The sequence below is a fragment of the Mastigoproctus giganteus genome, chromosome 6, assembly GCF_048544385.1.
Source record: "Mastigoproctus giganteus isolate SK-2022 chromosome 6, ASM4854438v1, whole genome shotgun sequence".
NCBI lineage: Eukaryota > Metazoa > Arthropoda > Arachnida > Uropygi > Thelyphonidae > Mastigoproctus > Mastigoproctus giganteus.
In genome coordinates this window covers 223,283,232-223,302,671 of record NC_143580.1, presented here as the reverse complement: position 1 = coordinate 223,302,671, position 19,440 = coordinate 223,283,232, and the positions used below count along the sequence as shown (strand labels likewise).

The window sequence follows — 19,440 nt, the reverse complement described above, 5'->3', positions numbered from 1 at the left end:
TTGATCGTACCGTTGACTCGTTGGTTTTTATTATGTTTTGCCGCTGATGAGAGACACTTTCACCATTAGAAATTTTGTCTAATAACTCAATATTACTTGCTAATGTCATCACCTTTGATCTTTTCACAATTCCCTTATTTGTAGCCATATTTTTGTAGGGGTGAAAAGAACTTGTCCACAATAAAGTCACTTTGTTTTAACCGTTAACACACTCGAAAAAAGTCTGTTTACACTAACATACACACTGCAAAATGATAGATTTTTCACTTTTGTAAGCATACAAATTTATAAATTAATAAATTTATTCAAGTTATAAGCATTTAAAAGCAAACGAAGACACCTTCCATGACAAGCAACACCTTCCATGACACGTACTGAACAAGTATTAGTGGGAAATATTCATGCTCGTGATTTTGTCACCCCTCTCCCCCCACCCACTGAGCGCTGTTTTGACTGGGAAGGATGAATTTAGCCACGCCTGTGTTTTTTTATGGCGGAAAATGTTCACGGCGCTTTAAAATTCACATTTTTTTAGGTTTCATTTTATATTAAATCAGTGACCGTGAATACAGATACCGCGAATAGCGGGGGTTTACTGTATTTCTTATCTGAAGTTTTTTTTTTTTTTTTTTTTTTTTGCCTTCTAATATTCAATTAGTAGTTAATTTTTATTTTAAAATTATTTTTAATTTGAAAAATGACCAGGGTACAAATTTTTATTTTCAGGCATTGTCCAGCCTAGGTGTTTTACAAGCTTTAGAAATCACCCTGGTAAGCTATTTTTCTTTTTATTATAATTCCAAATCAAAAAAGTTGTTAAATTTCTGATATGCAGATCCTGCACAATGTTAACGCTCATGTCAGAGGGTGGTTTTCTTATTCATTTATTTGTGGGCATTAGAGACTTAATTTATTTGCTTCACATATTCAAAGCATTTTTAAGCAAGTCTTATTCATGTACCTTGCTGATTCAGATAATATTCCTAAAGATAGCCATGGTTTGTACTTTGAGTTGACAATCTTAAAAGTCTATTATGAAAAATAAGATTAGATCCCAACTTGATATAAGTTCGTGGACCAAATTTGTTAAAATATATGAAAATTAAAAATTTAAAAAAAAATAATAATAAATAAATAAATAAATAAAAATATATGCGGCCACACACAATCTAGTCCTGACATTTTAGTTGCACATGCTCTCTCTCTCTCTTTTTTTTTTTTTTAAACTGTTACAGATGGTAATTAATTAAGTCTTGTAATGTTTTGTTCATGTAATTTGTTTATTTGAGTTTTTATGCTTATTTTAATAATTAGTATTTTTTCACTGATAAAACAACCAAGAAACATAGAAATGTCTGTTTTTCTGATCAGTTTATTATATGGAACTGCTTACAGTTGGTATGGTGCAGTATCACCTTAACTTTAGGTAGCACACATAATTCATCCTTAAATAGCTCCAGTGATGATAAACCTTGTATTCCTAATATGTAGTGTAGTTATTTCAGACAGATTTGCTTACTCCTTCATTATTACTTTTGAAGAATTATTCCCGATCTGGTATTGCTAGTGATAGAAGAGTACGTAGCTATTTTATAAATATAGTAATTATTCTCAGTAAGAAATAAAGATAGCTATTGACTGCATGTGATAAAGTGCTTCAGTTATTTAGAAATTTATATGTGCTGCTTCTTAATTGTTTGTTGATAATTGTTTATTTAAAGGGAATGGATGACCAAATTATTAAGACAGCCTCCATTGATATCCTGTCCTATACTGTTGACTTCAGTCCGTCCATGGTCCGAGAATATGCTCTTCAGCAGGTGAACACCCAGGATGATGTAAGTGATGGCCCACCAGTTATCTTTCAGTTATTTTAGTTCTGATGCATAATAACAAAATAATATAAACTGCAATAATGAAATACTTGATTCTGATCAGTGGTACAGAAAAATACCAAATATTTTCAGTCTGATTATGTAGGTTCTTCCAAAATGGAAAATTACTCAGTTTTCTACCAAAGAAGATATGATGAAAACGTTTAATTTTGGTTCTGCATTTCTTAGAATAAAGCTCACGTAACATATAGTGAATACTATTTTTTTCTTAAATGTAATATTCCTGTGTGATATCTTCATTTTCAGCTGAAAATAGTACAGAGCATTGAGAATTCACATAACCCAAAGTTCAGTGGTTGTAGACTTCATTAACAAAACAGTTCCATTTTTGTGAAAGTGGAACTGTTTATAATGAGAAACAGAGTAGAATACAGACTGGTGCTAACATGAGTGAAGCTATGGAAAAGTTGTAGCACTCTTGTGCGAAAAGCTTTGGAGATCTTGTAATGCAATCTGAATTGTGAAGAAGTACATAGAAGGCTGTGAAACAGTTACACTTCTATCCACATCATTTTCACTTGGTGCGGTAGCTGAAGAAGCTGGATCAAGAAAACTGCTTATGATTCTATAAATGGGTTTGGATATTTATTGACAAACATGAAATAGATTAGCTTGATACAGTTTTCTTCACTGATGAAGCTTGGTTCCATCCAGCAGGTATGTGAATCGCCACAACTAGGATTCGATCCACTGAAAACTCGCATGCATCCAATATGTATGCATTGTGTTACATTTCAGGTGCATCCCCCCCCCCTTAAATTAAATGAATTTTTGTTCTTTTTCTGTTATTGAAGTCAGAAGTAAATATAGTTATTTCCTTATTGATTAATTACTGAGATTATAACTTTATTGAATACTTAATAAAGCTCTATAGTTCTGTTTTCTCTAAACTTAGCCATTCAATTTAATTACAACTGTATAATATTTATTACTCTTTTCCCATATGAAACTTTTCTCTCTATATACGTGTATCTCTTCACAAGTATAACAATTCTGCATTAAAACTATATTTAATCTGTGAATTTCTTTTTTTCCATACCACGGCACTTTTCCAATCCAACAGAATCGCTCCCGAGTCCAGTGATGCTCTCATAATTAGTCTCAATGATTCAGTGCACCCACTTGCCACCTCCCTTAAAATTATGGGATATATGCCATCAACCCCAGGAGCCTTACTGGCCTGCAGGCTCAAAAGTTTTCTCATTAAATAAACGTGAAATTTCAACATCCTAATTACATTTTTTTTCAACTTCATTTGCATAATTCTCCTTGATGTATAGGGTTTTTGTTGTGTAAATATTGATGCAAAGTAATTATTGAGTTCATCTGCAACTTCAGCTGGGGTATCTAATACTATCCCATGTCCATTACATAACGGACTGATCTTATTTGTCCTTCTGTTCTTAAAATGCATTTATATATGTGAAAAATTTCTTATCTCTTCCCCCACCCACTCTTTGCCAGCGATTTCTCATACTCTGCCTTTGCCAGCCTAACCTTTTCTGTGGCACTATTACAGATAAATTTGTAGCTGTATAGGCTTCAGTACTTTTTATTGCTCTTTAACTTTTCCATCATCTTTTTCTGCTGAAGTAATCTGGCAACTTCCTTATTCATCCAACTTGTGCATGTACACTAATGCTACAGTATAGTAAATAAAATTGATGAATTTGAAGTGCTGATAAAGGCATTAAAGGCAGATATTGTTGGGATATCAGAGACAGTGCCACACAGATATAAGCAGTGCAGAATCGCAATTTGGGGAGTACAATGTATACAGAAAGGATAGACAGGGTAGGAAGGGAGGAGAGGTTATGCTGTTAGTTTAGAAACACATAAAATCTAAGGAAGTGCATCCGGTTGACACGGGTGGACAGTGCAATGTTGAGTCTGTTTGGTGTGACATAAACACTGAGAAAGAGAAAATGAGAGTAGGAGTATGTTATAGGCCTATAACGGTGATGAGGCAGTGAACAGTTGTGCAGAGAAATAGAATGGGCCGGTAAATCAGAATGTCTTGTAATGGGGGATTTTAACTTTCCAGATATAGACTGGAAGTTCTGGGTTGGTCACTCGCACACTAGCAAGACTTTTGTGGATTTATTGGAGGATTGTTTTCTACAGCAGCATGTTCAAGGGGCAACCAGAGGGAGTAATACCCTTGATCTGATTATCAGCAATGATGATGCATGCACCTCATTAAAATAAAAAATAAAAAAAATGGAATTTGCAGATAAAGGAACCACTAGGTGACAGTGATCACTGTCACCTAGTGGGATTTACTTAACGATGTAATTACCATCAGTGGTAAAGGGAAGGGTTTTTGATTTAATAAAGGTGACTACAGAGATCTCAGACAGTTTTTAAATTCTATAGAGTTGGATCAACTGATGATGGTACCAATGGTGAATTCTAAATGGGAAGCCTTCAGGGACTTGATCTTGGAGGCTACTAGACTTTTCATACTAACTAAGAAATACTGTTAAAGGTTCAGGCCTAAATGGACGTTGAATGAATTAGACTCGTGGCAGAGAAGAAAAATGCATAGCATGCATATAAATTATCAGGCAATACAGAAGCATAAGACAGATATAAGCTAGTCTGTAATCGAGTCACAAAGGAGGTTAGGCAAGCAAAGGCAGATTACGAGAAATCTTTGGCAAAGGGTGCAAAGAGAAACAGCCAAGAGTTGTTTACTTATGTAAACTCTAGAAGGAAGAGGATGAATCAGATTGGTACACTTAACATAGATGGTTTGACTATTGATGATCCTGCTCAAGTAGCTGATAAACTGAATGAGTATTTTGCATCTACATTCACTCACGAGGAGTTATTCAAGGAGGGAAATGCCAGACATTTATCAAACTCTAACAGGGATCCAAGTGATTTTGTGATAACTGAGAGCAAAGTTGAGGAGAAATTGTTGAAGCTAAACATAAGGAAGGCACCTGGGGCAGATGGAATCTATCCAGTTATAATGAAGGAGGCAGCAAAGGAAATAAGCAAATCCTTAGCCATAATTAAGAGAACATTCTTAGAGTCAGGGGAGGTTCTCATTGACTGTGCAAATGTATCCCTAGTTCACAAAGGGGGTTCAAAGGGTGACACAAATAATTATAAATCTGTTAGTTTGACTTCTGTTACGAGGAAAATAATGGAGTCTCTGGTTAAAGATTTAATACAGGATCACCTAGGCAAGACAACAGGAGTAGTTCAGACTCAGCATGGGTTTATTAAGGAGAAGTCTTGTCTGACCAATTTGATTGGATACTACAATGTGGTCACAAAGGAACTAGATGCTAATAATAATTTTGATATCATATATTTGGATTTCAGGAAAGATTTTGATACTGTTGCACATGGAAGATTGCTGTAGAGATTGGAACGGTATGGCATTAAGGGCAAGTTACTACAATGAGCGACGGCAGAGAGTGGTAATAAATGGAAACTGCTCTACGTGGACTAATGTTATTAGCGGAGTCCCCCAGGGTTTGGTGCTGGGCCCATTGTTTTGCGTATTTACTAATGATATCGATGAGGGTATATCAGCCTTAATGTCCAAGTTTGCAGATAATAGAAGGGTTGGCAGGGTTTTAAATGACACTAAAGACAGTATGTTACTGCAACAGTATCTAGAAAAGTTAGGCAGATGGGCTGAGAAGTGCCAACTGAAGTTTAAAATTGACATATGCAATGTACTGCATATGGGTAGCAGTAACCCAAGAGAAATGTACCAGCTCTGTGGTGCTACACTCAGGAAGGTGGAGAATGAAAAAGACCTGGGGGTAATTTGCAGTCAGATATAAAGTTCTCTGAGCAGTGCAGACTGGCTGCCAGAACAGGTCATGGAGTTTTGTCAATAATATATAGGAACTTTGCTAGCAGAGACAAGAAGGTGATTATCCCTTTGTGTAAGGAAATGATCAGTCCACACCTTGAGTACTGTATACAGGTCTGGAGACCTCATTTTAGGAAGGATGTAGAGTTGCTAGAACTAGTACAGAGAAGGGCAACAAGATTGGTGAGAGGAACAAAGGGGGGGTGCGCTTATGAAGAAAGACTTAAGTTTTGTCAGTTGCAGCATCTAGAGAATAGGCATCTACAAGGTGATTTGATTGGGATGTATAAGGCTTTGAATGGTTTGAGCAGGCTGACGGGATACTTCTGCTTGCTCAGACTAAGAACCTGAGGGGGCATAGATTCAAATTGAGGAAAGTCAGTTGTAGAATAGATGTGCTGAAGTTTTCCTTTAGCCAACGAGTGATTGATTGCTGGAACTGACTTCTATCTGTTGTTGTGGAAGTTGATAGCTTAAATAAATTTAAGGCTGAACTAGACAAACATTTGGAGTGACCAGATGGGTGAAATGGGAGGGGGATTTTTTTTTTTTTTTTTTGGATGATGCTGTATAAGCTTGCTTTCTTGCACCATATGCCTCAACTAATGCTAACTTTGAATCCTCCTCATGGAGTATTTTTTTAATGGTATATAAGCATTCAAGGCTTTCTGTGATTAATGTTTTAAAGGTATACCATAATTCAATAGTATTTGCTCTCTGTGAGATATCTACCCAGTTAATAGAGGCCATATAGCATCTTAGGCCGTCGTAATTTCCTTTCCTGAAATTATAACCCATTCCTTTGCCTACTACTACCTCTCTCTTCATCGTCCACCATAGAACTCCGTAATCACTTCTGTTACTGGTTCCTGTACTGTCAGCCCTATTATGTCATCTGATTCATGGGTGATGATGAGGTCTAGAGTATTCTTTTCCCTAGTACTTTCCTTGACATGTTGATACAAATAACAATCATCTATAAAGAGATGGATACTGTATAATCCAGTGAAAAACTTTTAATAACAAATGGCATGAAGCTTTCAGGGTTAAGTGGGCCCCTTCATCAGCAAATGCTAACGGGATAAAGACTTTAGAACAATGAACAATCATCTAGTTGATTTAAAAATTTTGTGCCCATGTAGAGTTTCCTTCCCATTTCCTTCGATCAATTAGAGGCAAATTAAAATCACCCATAATAAGACATTTATGCTTATTGCCCATTCCATTTTCCCGTAGAGGCTCGCATCATAATCTTCACAATCACTTGCCTGTTGATTATTCCCACTCTCATTATACCTTTGCTTCCAACTATCTCACATCATACACATTCTATACTAGCATGCGAACTGTCTTAATCCAGGAAAGCTTTCGTCGTGCTCAGGCTGCTTTTGATAAGAAGCATGACCCCACCACCCCTTCTATCTTCCTTATCCTTCCTAAATACATGCCATACTGAAACTCATCATCCCTTATATCCGGGTGGCACCACATTTCTGTAAGCCTATTATGTCAGTGTTACTTGTCCTAAACAGAAGTTCTAATTTACTTATTTTATTGGCAACACTTCTGACATTACTGTATGAACAATTAAGACTTAATGTTCTTGTATAGTTAACCACCCTGGCATTTGCTATCCGCTCATTTGAAACAGTTCTGCCCTCAGAACATCTTGCTAATATGTTCTGTTGTGGTAACAAACAAGGACTCTTGAGGTATGTGCAAGTGTTAATTTTACCAATATATATATATATATATATATATATATATATATATATATATATGTAATATAATGTAAAAGTTAGGCAAAAGTAATAAAAATAAATAAATATAAATATGAAGCTATCATTAGAGGCAGCAAATGCACATCCTCCACATGAAGCCTAATTATATCTGATAATTAAAATAAATCTGATATTTAAAATAAAATAAAAAACATCAGCCAGTAGTAAGGCAAAAATGTAGAGCGAAACAAACAGGGAAGGAAAAGTAAAGATAATAAGACAAAAAGTAGTCGATAATCCCCTGTATAATTTAGTCATTAAACCCAATTATAAATAATTTAGCGGTACCCCCCTCGAAGGTACCAGTTCCAAAAGACGTGAAATATCACCAAAAAGGGGATATAGAAACTACAAAAAACTAAACTATCAAAGATAGACTGACCATCATGCCCCATGGTGGTCATGATGGTCAGTCTATCATTTTGATATTTGTGGGTGTATTGTATGATTGCTTGCAACTGCATTAACCCATAAATATTAGTTATTGTCTTTTAACTTTCTTGCTTTGCTTTATTTCTTGCTTTCCTTTTATAACTATTAATATATATATATATATATATATATATATATATATATATATATATATATATATATATATATATACGCGTTTATCTGATAATATTGGTAAAATTATCAGATAAACGCGTATCTATATTACCCTTGCCCCCCCCCCCCCCAAACTAGCAGTTTTCCTGAACCTTTAAATCCTCAATAATACCGGCAAAACTCTTGGATCACCTTTGTTTAAATGTATCCCGGCTCTACAAAACAGATTCCTTCTACCTACAAGTGCCGGCCAAGCTGGTAGAAATTTCCCCCCGAAAGCCTTACAGAGTCCTTTAAGTCTTGAGTTAATCCACAAGGTTTTCAGTATATAATCCCTCCTATCGTGCCCGGGCAGAATTGCAGACACAGACATTGTGACCTAACTCATGGAATTTCTTCAGCATAGTCCTGTATTTGTCTAATAAATTATCAGATCGTGTATGCTTAATGTCATTAGTTCCCATATGAATAATATTCTCTTTATCCCCCTTAAAATCTGACAGTCTGTTGGCAACATCATTAATAGTTGCTCCTGGCAGACATACCCTGGTTCTAGTCTACCCATCCTTATTACAAAAAATATTTCCCATTTCCCTGACAATGGAGTCTCCTAATAAAACAAAGAAGTCCTCTTGAACCAAAGTAGTCTGCACTTGGTTGTTCTGTGGCTGAAATCGGGTGTACATCGCTTGGTAGGTTACTAGAGCCTTGAGTCCCTGACGAGCTCCAGTTACATTATTCTCAAGGGCAAGCACCCGTGTTTTTTTTTTTTTTTTTTTTTTTTTAAGTGACTCAAATTGTTCTGGCAGTGCACCAAATTGTATCTTAAGGTCTGTGCACTCCTTAAAACAGTGACAAAGAAAAGAGTCTCCAAGTGAGCTAGGATTCTCCACACTAGATTGACTTTGGAATACATGCCACAGATTCTGCAAAAGATACTAAATCATCTAGTTAGAATAGCAGCCAACATCAGAGTTGCATTCATCAGATCACATCATACGATTTCCATATTTTTGACATTGAAACAGCTAACAAAACCATTTGAGGTTCTATGAAACATGTAGTATGCTGGACTGCTAGGTAAACTCCCCATGTTAATTCAAAATTTAAGTAAAACTGAACTTCCAAGTCAGAATAAAAATGTAGCTTTCTAGGATATACTATTCAGAGAAAGGAAGGCATTCCACAAAGCTTAGTACTGAGCACCGTGTGTTTGCCATAGAAATACTATGGCAAACTACAGGAAGTAGCTAGTGAATGAGCTGCTAGCTACTTCCTGCAGTCACGTAGCACTTTATATAGATGACTTTAGCATCACTAGTAAATTATAGAACATGGAAATTATGAGGGGTGATCATTTAATTCACAGACTGGTTCAAAATTTTGTTTACCATGCAAACTTTCCATTGTTGCTGCTAGAGGCACTCTCCCTGATTGCCATTGAGCAGACTCTGTGTGTGTGCTTGTCAGTACTTTTTGAGTTAATGTTATATGAAGAGTTGTCATTGACAATCATTTTGAAGCATGTATCAAGTTGGACATGCAGATTGAACAGCAATATGTGATTCATTATTGTGTCAGATGGGGCTTAAATGGATATAGTTAAAGAGATGAATGAAGCATATGGTAATGCGTGTCTTGGTAGGGAGGCCATATTCCAGTGTCATTTGTTAAATCCTAGTCTAATAACCACCTGGACTTCTGCCCATATGCTACTTATTCCTATGTTGTGAAGGTTCCTAAACCTAATCTGGTTAGACTATCAACTACAACAACACAGAACATAAAAGATAACTAGGTGAGCTGACCATTTAGCCTCATAGTGGGGATGATGTCTCCCCCCCCCCATCTAGGCAACTCAAGTTTGACACCTCATCGAGCAACTTAATAAAACAATATTAGTGATTTAGTCAGTTCTTTCAGGGATATTCATCCCTATTTAACATAACATATTAAGTTGCTATCAGCAAACATTATTAGTGACTTAATTCTTTCAGGAATATACTTCCCTGTTACATAACATATGAAATTACTACCATCAATCCATCTAATCTTAAGTTACATTCAGATCAGAACTGTATCACAGTCCCTACCATTAAGTGACTTTTTACATATAAAGGGGGAGTGGACAGCCACACATGAGCAGCTTCTCCCTCACTCAACGCATCCTTCTGATCATTCAGCATGAGCTAACAATTCAGCAGCCATTGGACTTCCTCCATCCAGCACAGCAGAGGGTTGCTATCAATCTCCATAATCGGTTCTACATCAGAGAATATCAACAGCCTTAGCATGTTCTGGACATATTCTATCCACTGCTGTGTGGGTGGAAAGGGACTTCCTCCACCAGCAGTTGGCACATTTCGGAGGGTCTGATCTCTTAAAAAATCCTTAAATGTATGGCCACAACATGCAATGACCACAAAATGCTTCGACTTGACAAAACTTAGCCACGTGGCTGTAATTGATGCATTGTAGCAGTGTGTTGGTGCAAGGAGGTCACTCAATCGGTGTGACCCCAATCTATAAAGACTCTAGATCGAGTTATAAGGAGTCTCCTTATAGTCCCTGAGACTTCAATAACATAATTAAAGCCAGGGGAACCTCTGGCCTTATTCTTAGTTAATACCATAACATCAGAAGACATTTGGTCTTTAGAAATTCCACAGTCTGCTAAATTTCTATACCACAACTCATGCAAGAAATGCTCCTCTATAGCGTGCATATGGTAATGAATGTCTTGGTAGGAAGGCCATATTCTGGTTTGAAGTGATTTCTCCATCAAGACAATGCCAGGCCCCATACAGCTAATATTGTGCAGGCAATGATCAGTGCCGTAGATGCCAAGGTTCTGCCACATCCCCCTTATGCCCCGTATAAGGCATTGGTCAGGCCACACCCTGAGTACTGTATACAGGTCTGGAGGCCTCATTTTAAGAAGGATGTGGAGCTGCTGGAACAAGTACAGAGAAGGGCAACAAGATTAGTGAATGGAACAAAGGAGTGCTCTTATGAAGAAAGGCTTAAGTTTTGAAAATTATAGTGTCTGGAGACTAAGCACCTGCAAGGTGATCTGATTGAGGTGTATAATCCTTGAATGGTTCGAGCATGGTCAATGCTGATGGGATTCTTCCTCTTGCTCAGAATAATCGCCTGAGAGGGCATAAATTCAAATTGAGGAAAGACGGTTGTAGGATAGATGCACGGAAGTTTGCCTTTAGCCAGTAAATGGTTGATTGCTGGAACAAATTTTCATCTGTCGTTTTAGAAGTTGATAGCTTAAATAGGTTCAAGGCTGAACTAGACAAACATTTAGAGCGAGTGGATAGGTAAAACGAGTTTTTTTTTTGCTGTGCTGTATAAGCTTGCTTTCTTGCATCATATGCCTTTGCTAATGCTATTAATTAGACTTATCCCCGTGCATTTTTTTCCCCTTACCCCGCAATTAAGTGCCCGGATTGTGGGGTTTGTTATGTTGGTGAGATGGGGGCGACGACTCAAAGAACATCTGGGTGAGCACATGAGTTCTATAAGAACGGCAAATTATGCGAAGTCTGCTGTTTCTGTGGTGGAACATTTTTGGGAGAAGCAGCACCAGATCTCCCCTGAAGCTGCAGTCATCACTGACCGGGCTCATGGATTCTGGGACCGTAAATGGCTTGAGAGCCTGCTGGGGGGGGGTTCTGCCACAAATAAAATTTCCAATCAGATACTACAGTTGTGTAGTCTACCAGGTGTGTTCTAACACCTGGTAGACTGCACAACTACTACAAGATTATAACTCAGGATGTGCCATATGTTAGGTTACCAAGAAAGAATGTCTAATTTAAATCTTGAAGTCAGTTTCATGCTTGCCTTACATTATTAAATTTATATTTATACAATGTTATGATGGTTAAATTAATTTCTCAGGTTGTTTTTCAACCTCACTTCTTGATAAATTACATCTATTCTACCAACATAACGGTATGTATTAAAATTAGTCATAGATCATCTGCAAGCTATCCATTACGAGAAATGTAATGTATACAGATTACTTTACTCTCTACTTCCTTAAACTGCAAAGATGCATCCATACAACCAATCTCTTGGCATACACATCAAACAGTAATAGGCTGCTCAAGAAATTAATAGGACATATTTTTCTGTTGGATCCCAGGACCCATGTGGATTGCTGGAAGTGAAGCAACAGACAGAACTGTAAAAGCAGCCATATATGAAAGAAGAAAATAGTTTTGGTACCACACTTAGATTAAAAACATTTGACTTGCTGTAGTTGACAATTCCATTGGCAGTAATTTTGAAAATTGCAAATCTTGAAAAAACTATCACTTAAAACCAAACATTGATAACTGTGTTTCTAGCATATGAAAGTCGAGCAGAGAAGAAACAATACTATTCTCACTGTGAATTTGACATACTCATTCTTATTACTACTGTAAAATCTCCATGTTGACAGACATGTGACTCTGTCCATTCAGTTTGGCATATATTAGTAGATGTTCTGTATGTGAAAAAAGACACAAATACCTCTAAAAACTTTGTTACCTTGACAACAATCATTTAATGTGTTTTTGCCTTTCTCAAAGCACTTGATATGTATCACATCCTCTGAAGAAATAAACACAGCCATTAATTGTAACTAAACCTAGACACAGTCATTCTGCATTAGGCGCCTCCGTAGCCAGGTGGGCAGGAGCAGCAGCAGTGTGTAGCACATGCTTCTTGATTAGACCTGGGTTCGAGCCCGTGGCCACCAAATACGGAGGATGCAGAAAGGTCGGAATGACCATCACATATCCTCGGAGCAATATGGCTTAGTTGCTAATGCTCCTAAAAATCAAATAATGAACAAACGGTTACTGCATTATGTTTGTGCTGTCTCTAAACAAATTTTATCACAGTATTCTTGCTAGGCAATGGCATTGAGCAGTTTATACATAATTTTTTGTTTGCGTATCCTCGGAGCAATATGCTTAGTTGCTAAAGCTCCTAAAAGTCAAATAATGAACAAACGGTTACTGCATTATATTTGTTTGTTATAATTCAAATGGTGTGTGTGTGATATTCAGTTGAAGCATAGTATCCTGTAATTTGTGGTATGATAATGGTACATTGTTTTACTCTAATAGTTCCTCTTCAGTTGTTTTAACACTGCAAAATGTATAACTTAGATAAATTCTATTATATCTTTATAGAGCAAATTGATACAATAAGACCCAAGCAGTCCCAGTAGCTAATCAGCTACTTCTCAAATTTCTGTATTAAAATACACTGATAAAAGGATGGTTGAGTGGGAGAAGACAGAGGGTTGTAATCAATGGGTGCTGCTCTTCGTGGACTAATGTTATTAGTGCAGTCCCACAGGGTTGTGTTGGGTCCACTGTTGTTTTGTATATTTATCAATGATATTGATGAAGGTATATCAGGCTTAGTGTCGAAGTTTGCAGATGATACAAAGGTTGGCAGGGTTGTTAATGGCAGTGTGCTACTGAAACAGGATCTAGAAAATTTGGGCAGATGAGCTAAGAAGTGGCAACTGAAGTTTAACCTTGACAAATGCAAAGTACTGCATATGGGTAGAAGTAACCCCAGAGAAACATACCAACTGTGTGGTACTACACTTAAGGTGGTAGAAAATGAAAAAGACCTGGGAGTAATTGTGCAGTCAGATATGAAATTTTCTGAGCAATGCAGACAGGCTGCTAGGGTCATGGAAAAGGAGGTGATTATCCCTCTATAAGGCAATGGTCAGGCCACGCCTTGAGTACTGCGTACAGGTCTGGAGGCCTAATTTTAGGAAGGATGTAGATTTGCTTGAGCATGTACAGAGAAGGGCAACAAGATTGGTGAGGGGGATGAAGGGATCCTCTTACCAAGAGAGGCTTAAGTTTTGCAAATTGCAGTGGCTGGAGACTAGGTACCTGTGCGGTGATCTGATTGAGGCCTTGATAAGGCTTGTATAACGCCTTGAATGGGTTGAGCACGCTGAATTCTGATGGGATCCTTCCATTTGTTCAGATTATGAACCTAGGGTTGCATAGAACAGAAAACCAGAAGGTATAAGCAATTCACCTAAAAAAATCCAGAGGGAATATGGTGTATACCTGCATATACCCTCCACCACTACAGTTCTACTTATACTATAATTTCCGTTCATAAACATATACAAACACAAAAAAAGTTATGCTCCAGTTTATTTGTAAACAACAAGACCTGTTGTTTACAATGCAATTGACAAGTGCCCTTCTCTAGCTCACTTGTGTCAGTTTTGACTAAGTCCCAGGTTAGCAAAAAAAAAACAAAAAAAAACCAATAATAATACTGCAATTTACGAGTTGGAGACAAGACATCCCATTGCTCATGTTAATTATGCTGCAATTTACATGTGAGTGTCATTGAGTCACTTGTGTCAGTTTTGGCTAAACCACTGTTAGCAAACATCAAAGATAACAGAAAACAAGGAAGTGAATGCGTTAGATTTATAAACAAAAAAAAAGCAATAGAATATCTGAAAGACGCATGTCTCAGAGAAGACTAATTGAAAAATAACAATGCTGCAAGACTCAGATCCAGCAGTTCACTTTGAAAAAAAAAAGGAGGTGATAAAAAAAGAAAATGATATGAAAATACCAATAGAAATCTTCAGACTCTCAACAAACCATCAAGGAAATCAATGATTTGACTCTTTCATGGTTCAGCAGTGCTCATGCAAGAAATTTGCCAATAAGTGGACCAATATTAAAAGTGAAAGCAAAAGTTTTGCTAAAGTACTAAACATTGATAATTTTACAACTAGTAACGGGTGGCTTGAAAAGTTTTGTAATCAAAACAATGCTGTCTTCTATTCAAATCTGTTTGGTATAAGTACACCAGGTACGTTTCTCTGGGGTAGAAGTAACCTCAGAGAAATGTACCAACTGTGTGGTACTACACTTAGGTCCTTCCACTTGTTCAGATTATGAACCTAGGGGGCATAAATTCAAATTAAGAAAAGACAGATGTAGAATAGATGTGTGGAAATTTTCCTTTAGTCAGCGGGTGGTTAATTGCTGGAACAAAACTTCCATCTATCGTTGGGGAAGTTGATAGGTTAAATAAGTTTAAGGAGGAACTGGACAGGCATTTGGATGGAATGTTTTTTTTTTTTTTTTTTTGGTTTTTTTTGCTGATGCATAAGCTCATACACTTGTTTTCTTGCATCACATGCCACTACTACTACTACTACATCAGGGCCTGAATTTTGGTCAGGGCTCAATTATGATCAAGTGGTAGTCCTATCTTAAAGCAAAAATCTGGGCCTGAAGACTGATTTCAATATAGAAATTCAGAATGAAGCCAATTTTATTTAGTTATTGGAACCCTTTAGGTTTTATTGTATCAATTTGTTCTTTTGTACCAATAAAATAATGAAATATTTCACATGGTAAAGTGTCTTCATTGAGATTTCTTACTTGGGGGTGGGTAAGATAAGAAACTTTGAATAGTTTTTATTATTCTCAGTTTGATTTTGGGGAATTTTTCAGTGCTTAGATAATAAAAATAATTTTTATTCAATTCTTCTTTTTATTTATTTATATTTATAGGATCAGTTAATAATCAACATTATTATAGAGCAAATGATCTGTGATCCAGACCCAGGTAAGATTAATGGATGATATACTTATTTTTATAATTTTTTTTTCTCCCCAAGTTAAGAATGGTTTTGAATTGAAGTAAAAAAAAAAATTTTTTGTCATTCTTTTAGGTTGGGGATAGGAGATCGAAATAATTATTTCAGGCTTCTTATGAATTCCAAAACTATAAAAACGCTGACCCCTATATATACATAATGGGAAAAAGGAGAGGACAAAAAAAATAATAATAAAAAAATAATTCCATTAAATTTCTTTGGTATTGTGGTGTGTTATTAATGATCAAACTGACTACCTATTTTGGCAGAGAAAGTAATATCGCCACTGTTTTAATCAGTCGGAGTTGATACTTTAGGAGATGTAATACTGCAATACATGCATAACACCTTTGGTTTGACAAATCATTTTATTTCGAAGTTTTGCTTATTTTTCTGTTATATTCTTTTTCTGAAAGAGGTGACCATGATAGGGATTCATATTTCATCTTCACATCATTCTGTTTTAAAGGGCAGCATGTTTCTGTTAGTTATATAGTTTGTAATTTTATAATTGCTTTTTTTTAAATCAGATGGTTTTTTAAAAAATTAAATTTTTCTGCAAAGAATAAGAGCTTGGATAAACCTTGAGCTATTTATTCCTGCAGCATCAAAAAAAAAAAAGAAAAAGAAAAAGGAAAAGAAAACCCTAAAAAGAGCATTACCCATGCTACTTTCATTGTCTGCCTCATGTGCATGATGCAGCAGAAAAGTAATGAGACTGAATTCAAATAATGATAATATGGAATAAGGAAAATATTTTCTTACTTGTCTCCCTTAAAGAGTCCACAAGGAACCAAATACACTTGATACAGTGTCCATACAAAGTCTTTGGAAAGACTTAGAAAACTTGCATTCTGTGATGGTGTTTACTTCTGCTATCGCATTCTTTTGAATATCTTAAAGACTATCAAATTGGTGTCTTTTCAATCTCAATTTCAACATGGGAAGCAAGAAAGTCTAATAGCCAAATCAGGAGAGTAACAAGAGCAGTACAACCCAGCAAGTTGGTCACTGTGTGAGAAGGCACATTGCCATGCAGTAATCAACAACTAGACCGTTCCAAATCTGTCTGTGTGCATTCAGTTTTCAACACAAAATGTTTCAATACCTTGAAGTATTGAAACATATCGCTGGTAACAGTCCTTCCTTCTGGAATGAATTCCTTTTAAATTATCCTTCTATGATCGAAGAATGTGATCAGCACGGTGTTTTGATACATGATTTCTGAAAATGAACTTTTTGTTGGTTTTGATGAACTTTGTGGTTGCTATTCTGCATTTTCTCTTTTGGGTTCAGGATCATACTGGAATCACCAGCTCAGTAATAATGTCCCACTATTGCATGCACGAACTACTGGTATTGTCCCGCTACTGCATGCATGTGACCACCGAGATTTATGTTTCCTGAAAGATAGCACTGACTTGTTAATTTACTCTATGTAAGCAAAGCCAGTTTATCAATAGATACACCGAAAAACATCAATTTTAGATTGTTTGCAATTGTTGCACCATGCTCGATGAAACTTTTGTTATAATCTATTTTATGTGCCATTTTTAAAAGGATCTGAATTGATATCTTTTTTGGAGCTTGTGTCTTTAAATTAATTCAGTGTTTTATTAAAACTACTCTAGCATTTATGGTGACAAAGTGTAAAGAAATGAAAGAGGTGAATGACTTGTTGAGTTTGCAGAATCTAGAGGAATGTCAGTAATGAACACTTTTTTCAAGAAAAGGATGAACAGTAAGTGGACATGGAAGAGCCCAAATGGATTAACAACTAATGAAATCATCTTCATTCTCACTAACAGAAGATATATCATGAATGATATTACTGTTCTGAACAAGGTAAATGTTGGAAGTGATCACAGAATGGTAAAATTCACACTTGATATAGATGTAAGAAAAGTAAGGAAAAAACTGACTCAAGTAAATAATACAAAGGTCTTTGAGATAACAGAAGAGGAGAAAAAGCAGTATGTACTGGAACTTAAGGATTGAGCTTCTGCAGACTGTTCAGGACCAAGATATCGACGAGGAACATTACAACTTTCTGAAAGTGATAAAGCCCAAGAAACCTATAGGTAAAAAGAAATCCAAAGAAGAAAAGATCAGTCAAGAAACACTTGTCATGACGAACCGAAGACGACAAATGAAGAGCAAAAAAAACACTGACAGGGAGAAAATTGAGTATACTGAGTTATGCCAAAGCCATTAGAAAGAGACTCAGAGAGGGCATAGAAAATTTAACACAAGAAAAGTAGAACAAGGATTAAGGAAAAATCAAAGGATTTAAATCAGCAGTCATGAGCAGTAATACAGAAAGACAAATGATACTGAAACCGAAGAATAGCAATGGTGTACTTATGAATAGCAGAGCAGGCATAATTCAAATAGCAGAAGACTACTATAAAGAGTTATACAAGGAGTGAGGAAATGATGCCAGCAGTGGGGAAGATATATCGCAAATTAGTAACACATACAACATACCTGATATCCTTCTTGATGAGGTAGAACACGCGTTGAAGAAAATGAAGAATCAGAAAGCTCTGGGGGAAGATGAAGTTACTGTAGATTTGTTAAAATTGGGCAGAAGAGACATGATACAAAAACTGGCAAGACTTCACAAAATACATTAGAAGACGTGTGGCACCTAAGGAGTGGAATAATGCAATCATGGTTTTGCTGCATAAGAAAGGAGATAAATTGATAATTATAGACCAGTTAGCTTGTTATCCCACATCTACAAGTTGTTCACAAGGGTCATTACTGACAGATTAGAAAGAATACTTGATGAGAATGAACCAAAAGAGCAAGCTGGCTTTAGGACAGGATTCTCAACTATGGGTCACCTTCATGTAATGTCACAGCTAATGGAGAAGGCAAATGAATATAAAACACCATTATGCCTGGCATTTGTGGATTATGAAAAGGCATTTGACTCCATACAGCATAAGGCAATGTTTTGGGCCCTGGAAAGACAAGGCATAGATATCCCATATATTATGATTTTGAAGAAAATATATGAGAGTGCTAACTCCTTTATTAGACTAGACAAAGACAGTAATAAATTAAAATTGAGAAAAGTGTTCGACGAGGAGACAACTATCTCTGAAGTTGTTTACTGCTACCCTTGAGGAAGCTTTCAGAAGATTAGACTGGTCGCAGAAAAGAGTCAATGTGAATGGAGAGTACCTAAATCATTTACGATTTGCAGATGACATTGTGGTCATAAGCCACGATCCCAAAGAATTAGAGGAAAATCTTAATCAGTTATTCAGAGTTAGTAAGGATTTTGGACTAAAGATGAATATGGCTAAAACAAAAGTAATGATGAACAAGTATACTGCAGAGAGGGATATAATGATTGAAGGAGCAGTAATTGAAAAGGTGGAGTCATATACTTATCTGGGACAAGTTATTAGCTGTAATAATGATAAATGGCTGGAAGTCAAGAGAAGAATAAATTTTGGATGGATAGCATTCAGGAAATATAGTCACACTTATGGAAGTGAAACCTGGGCACTCACCAAAAGAATGTAAGAGAAGCTGAGAACTACACAGCGAAGAATGGAATTAATTATATTGGGAATCAGACTGTTAGATAAGAAGAGAAACACATGGATTAAGCAGGAAACTCAAGTAAAGGACATTCTTATCAAAACTAAAGAACTAAAATGGTCTTGGGCAGGACACATAGCATGTGACAGA

General features: G+C 36.3%; 1 protein-coding gene across 1 annotated transcript in view; it reads left to right on the top strand.

Moving 5' to 3' along the window:
- The window catches only part of flfl (serine/threonine-protein phosphatase 4 regulatory subunit 3 flfl), a 283,664-nt gene that overhangs the window by 177,296 nt on the left and 86,928 nt on the right, over positions 1-19,440 (top strand). Inside the window, exons 8-10 of the mRNA XM_090376738.1 lie at positions 727-771; positions 1,722-1,838; positions 15,647-15,701. Coding sequence (XP_090232864.1) covers positions 727-771; positions 1,722-1,838; positions 15,647-15,701 — 217 coding nt within the window. The remainder of the gene's footprint in view (positions 1-726; positions 772-1,721; positions 1,839-15,646; positions 15,702-19,440) is intronic.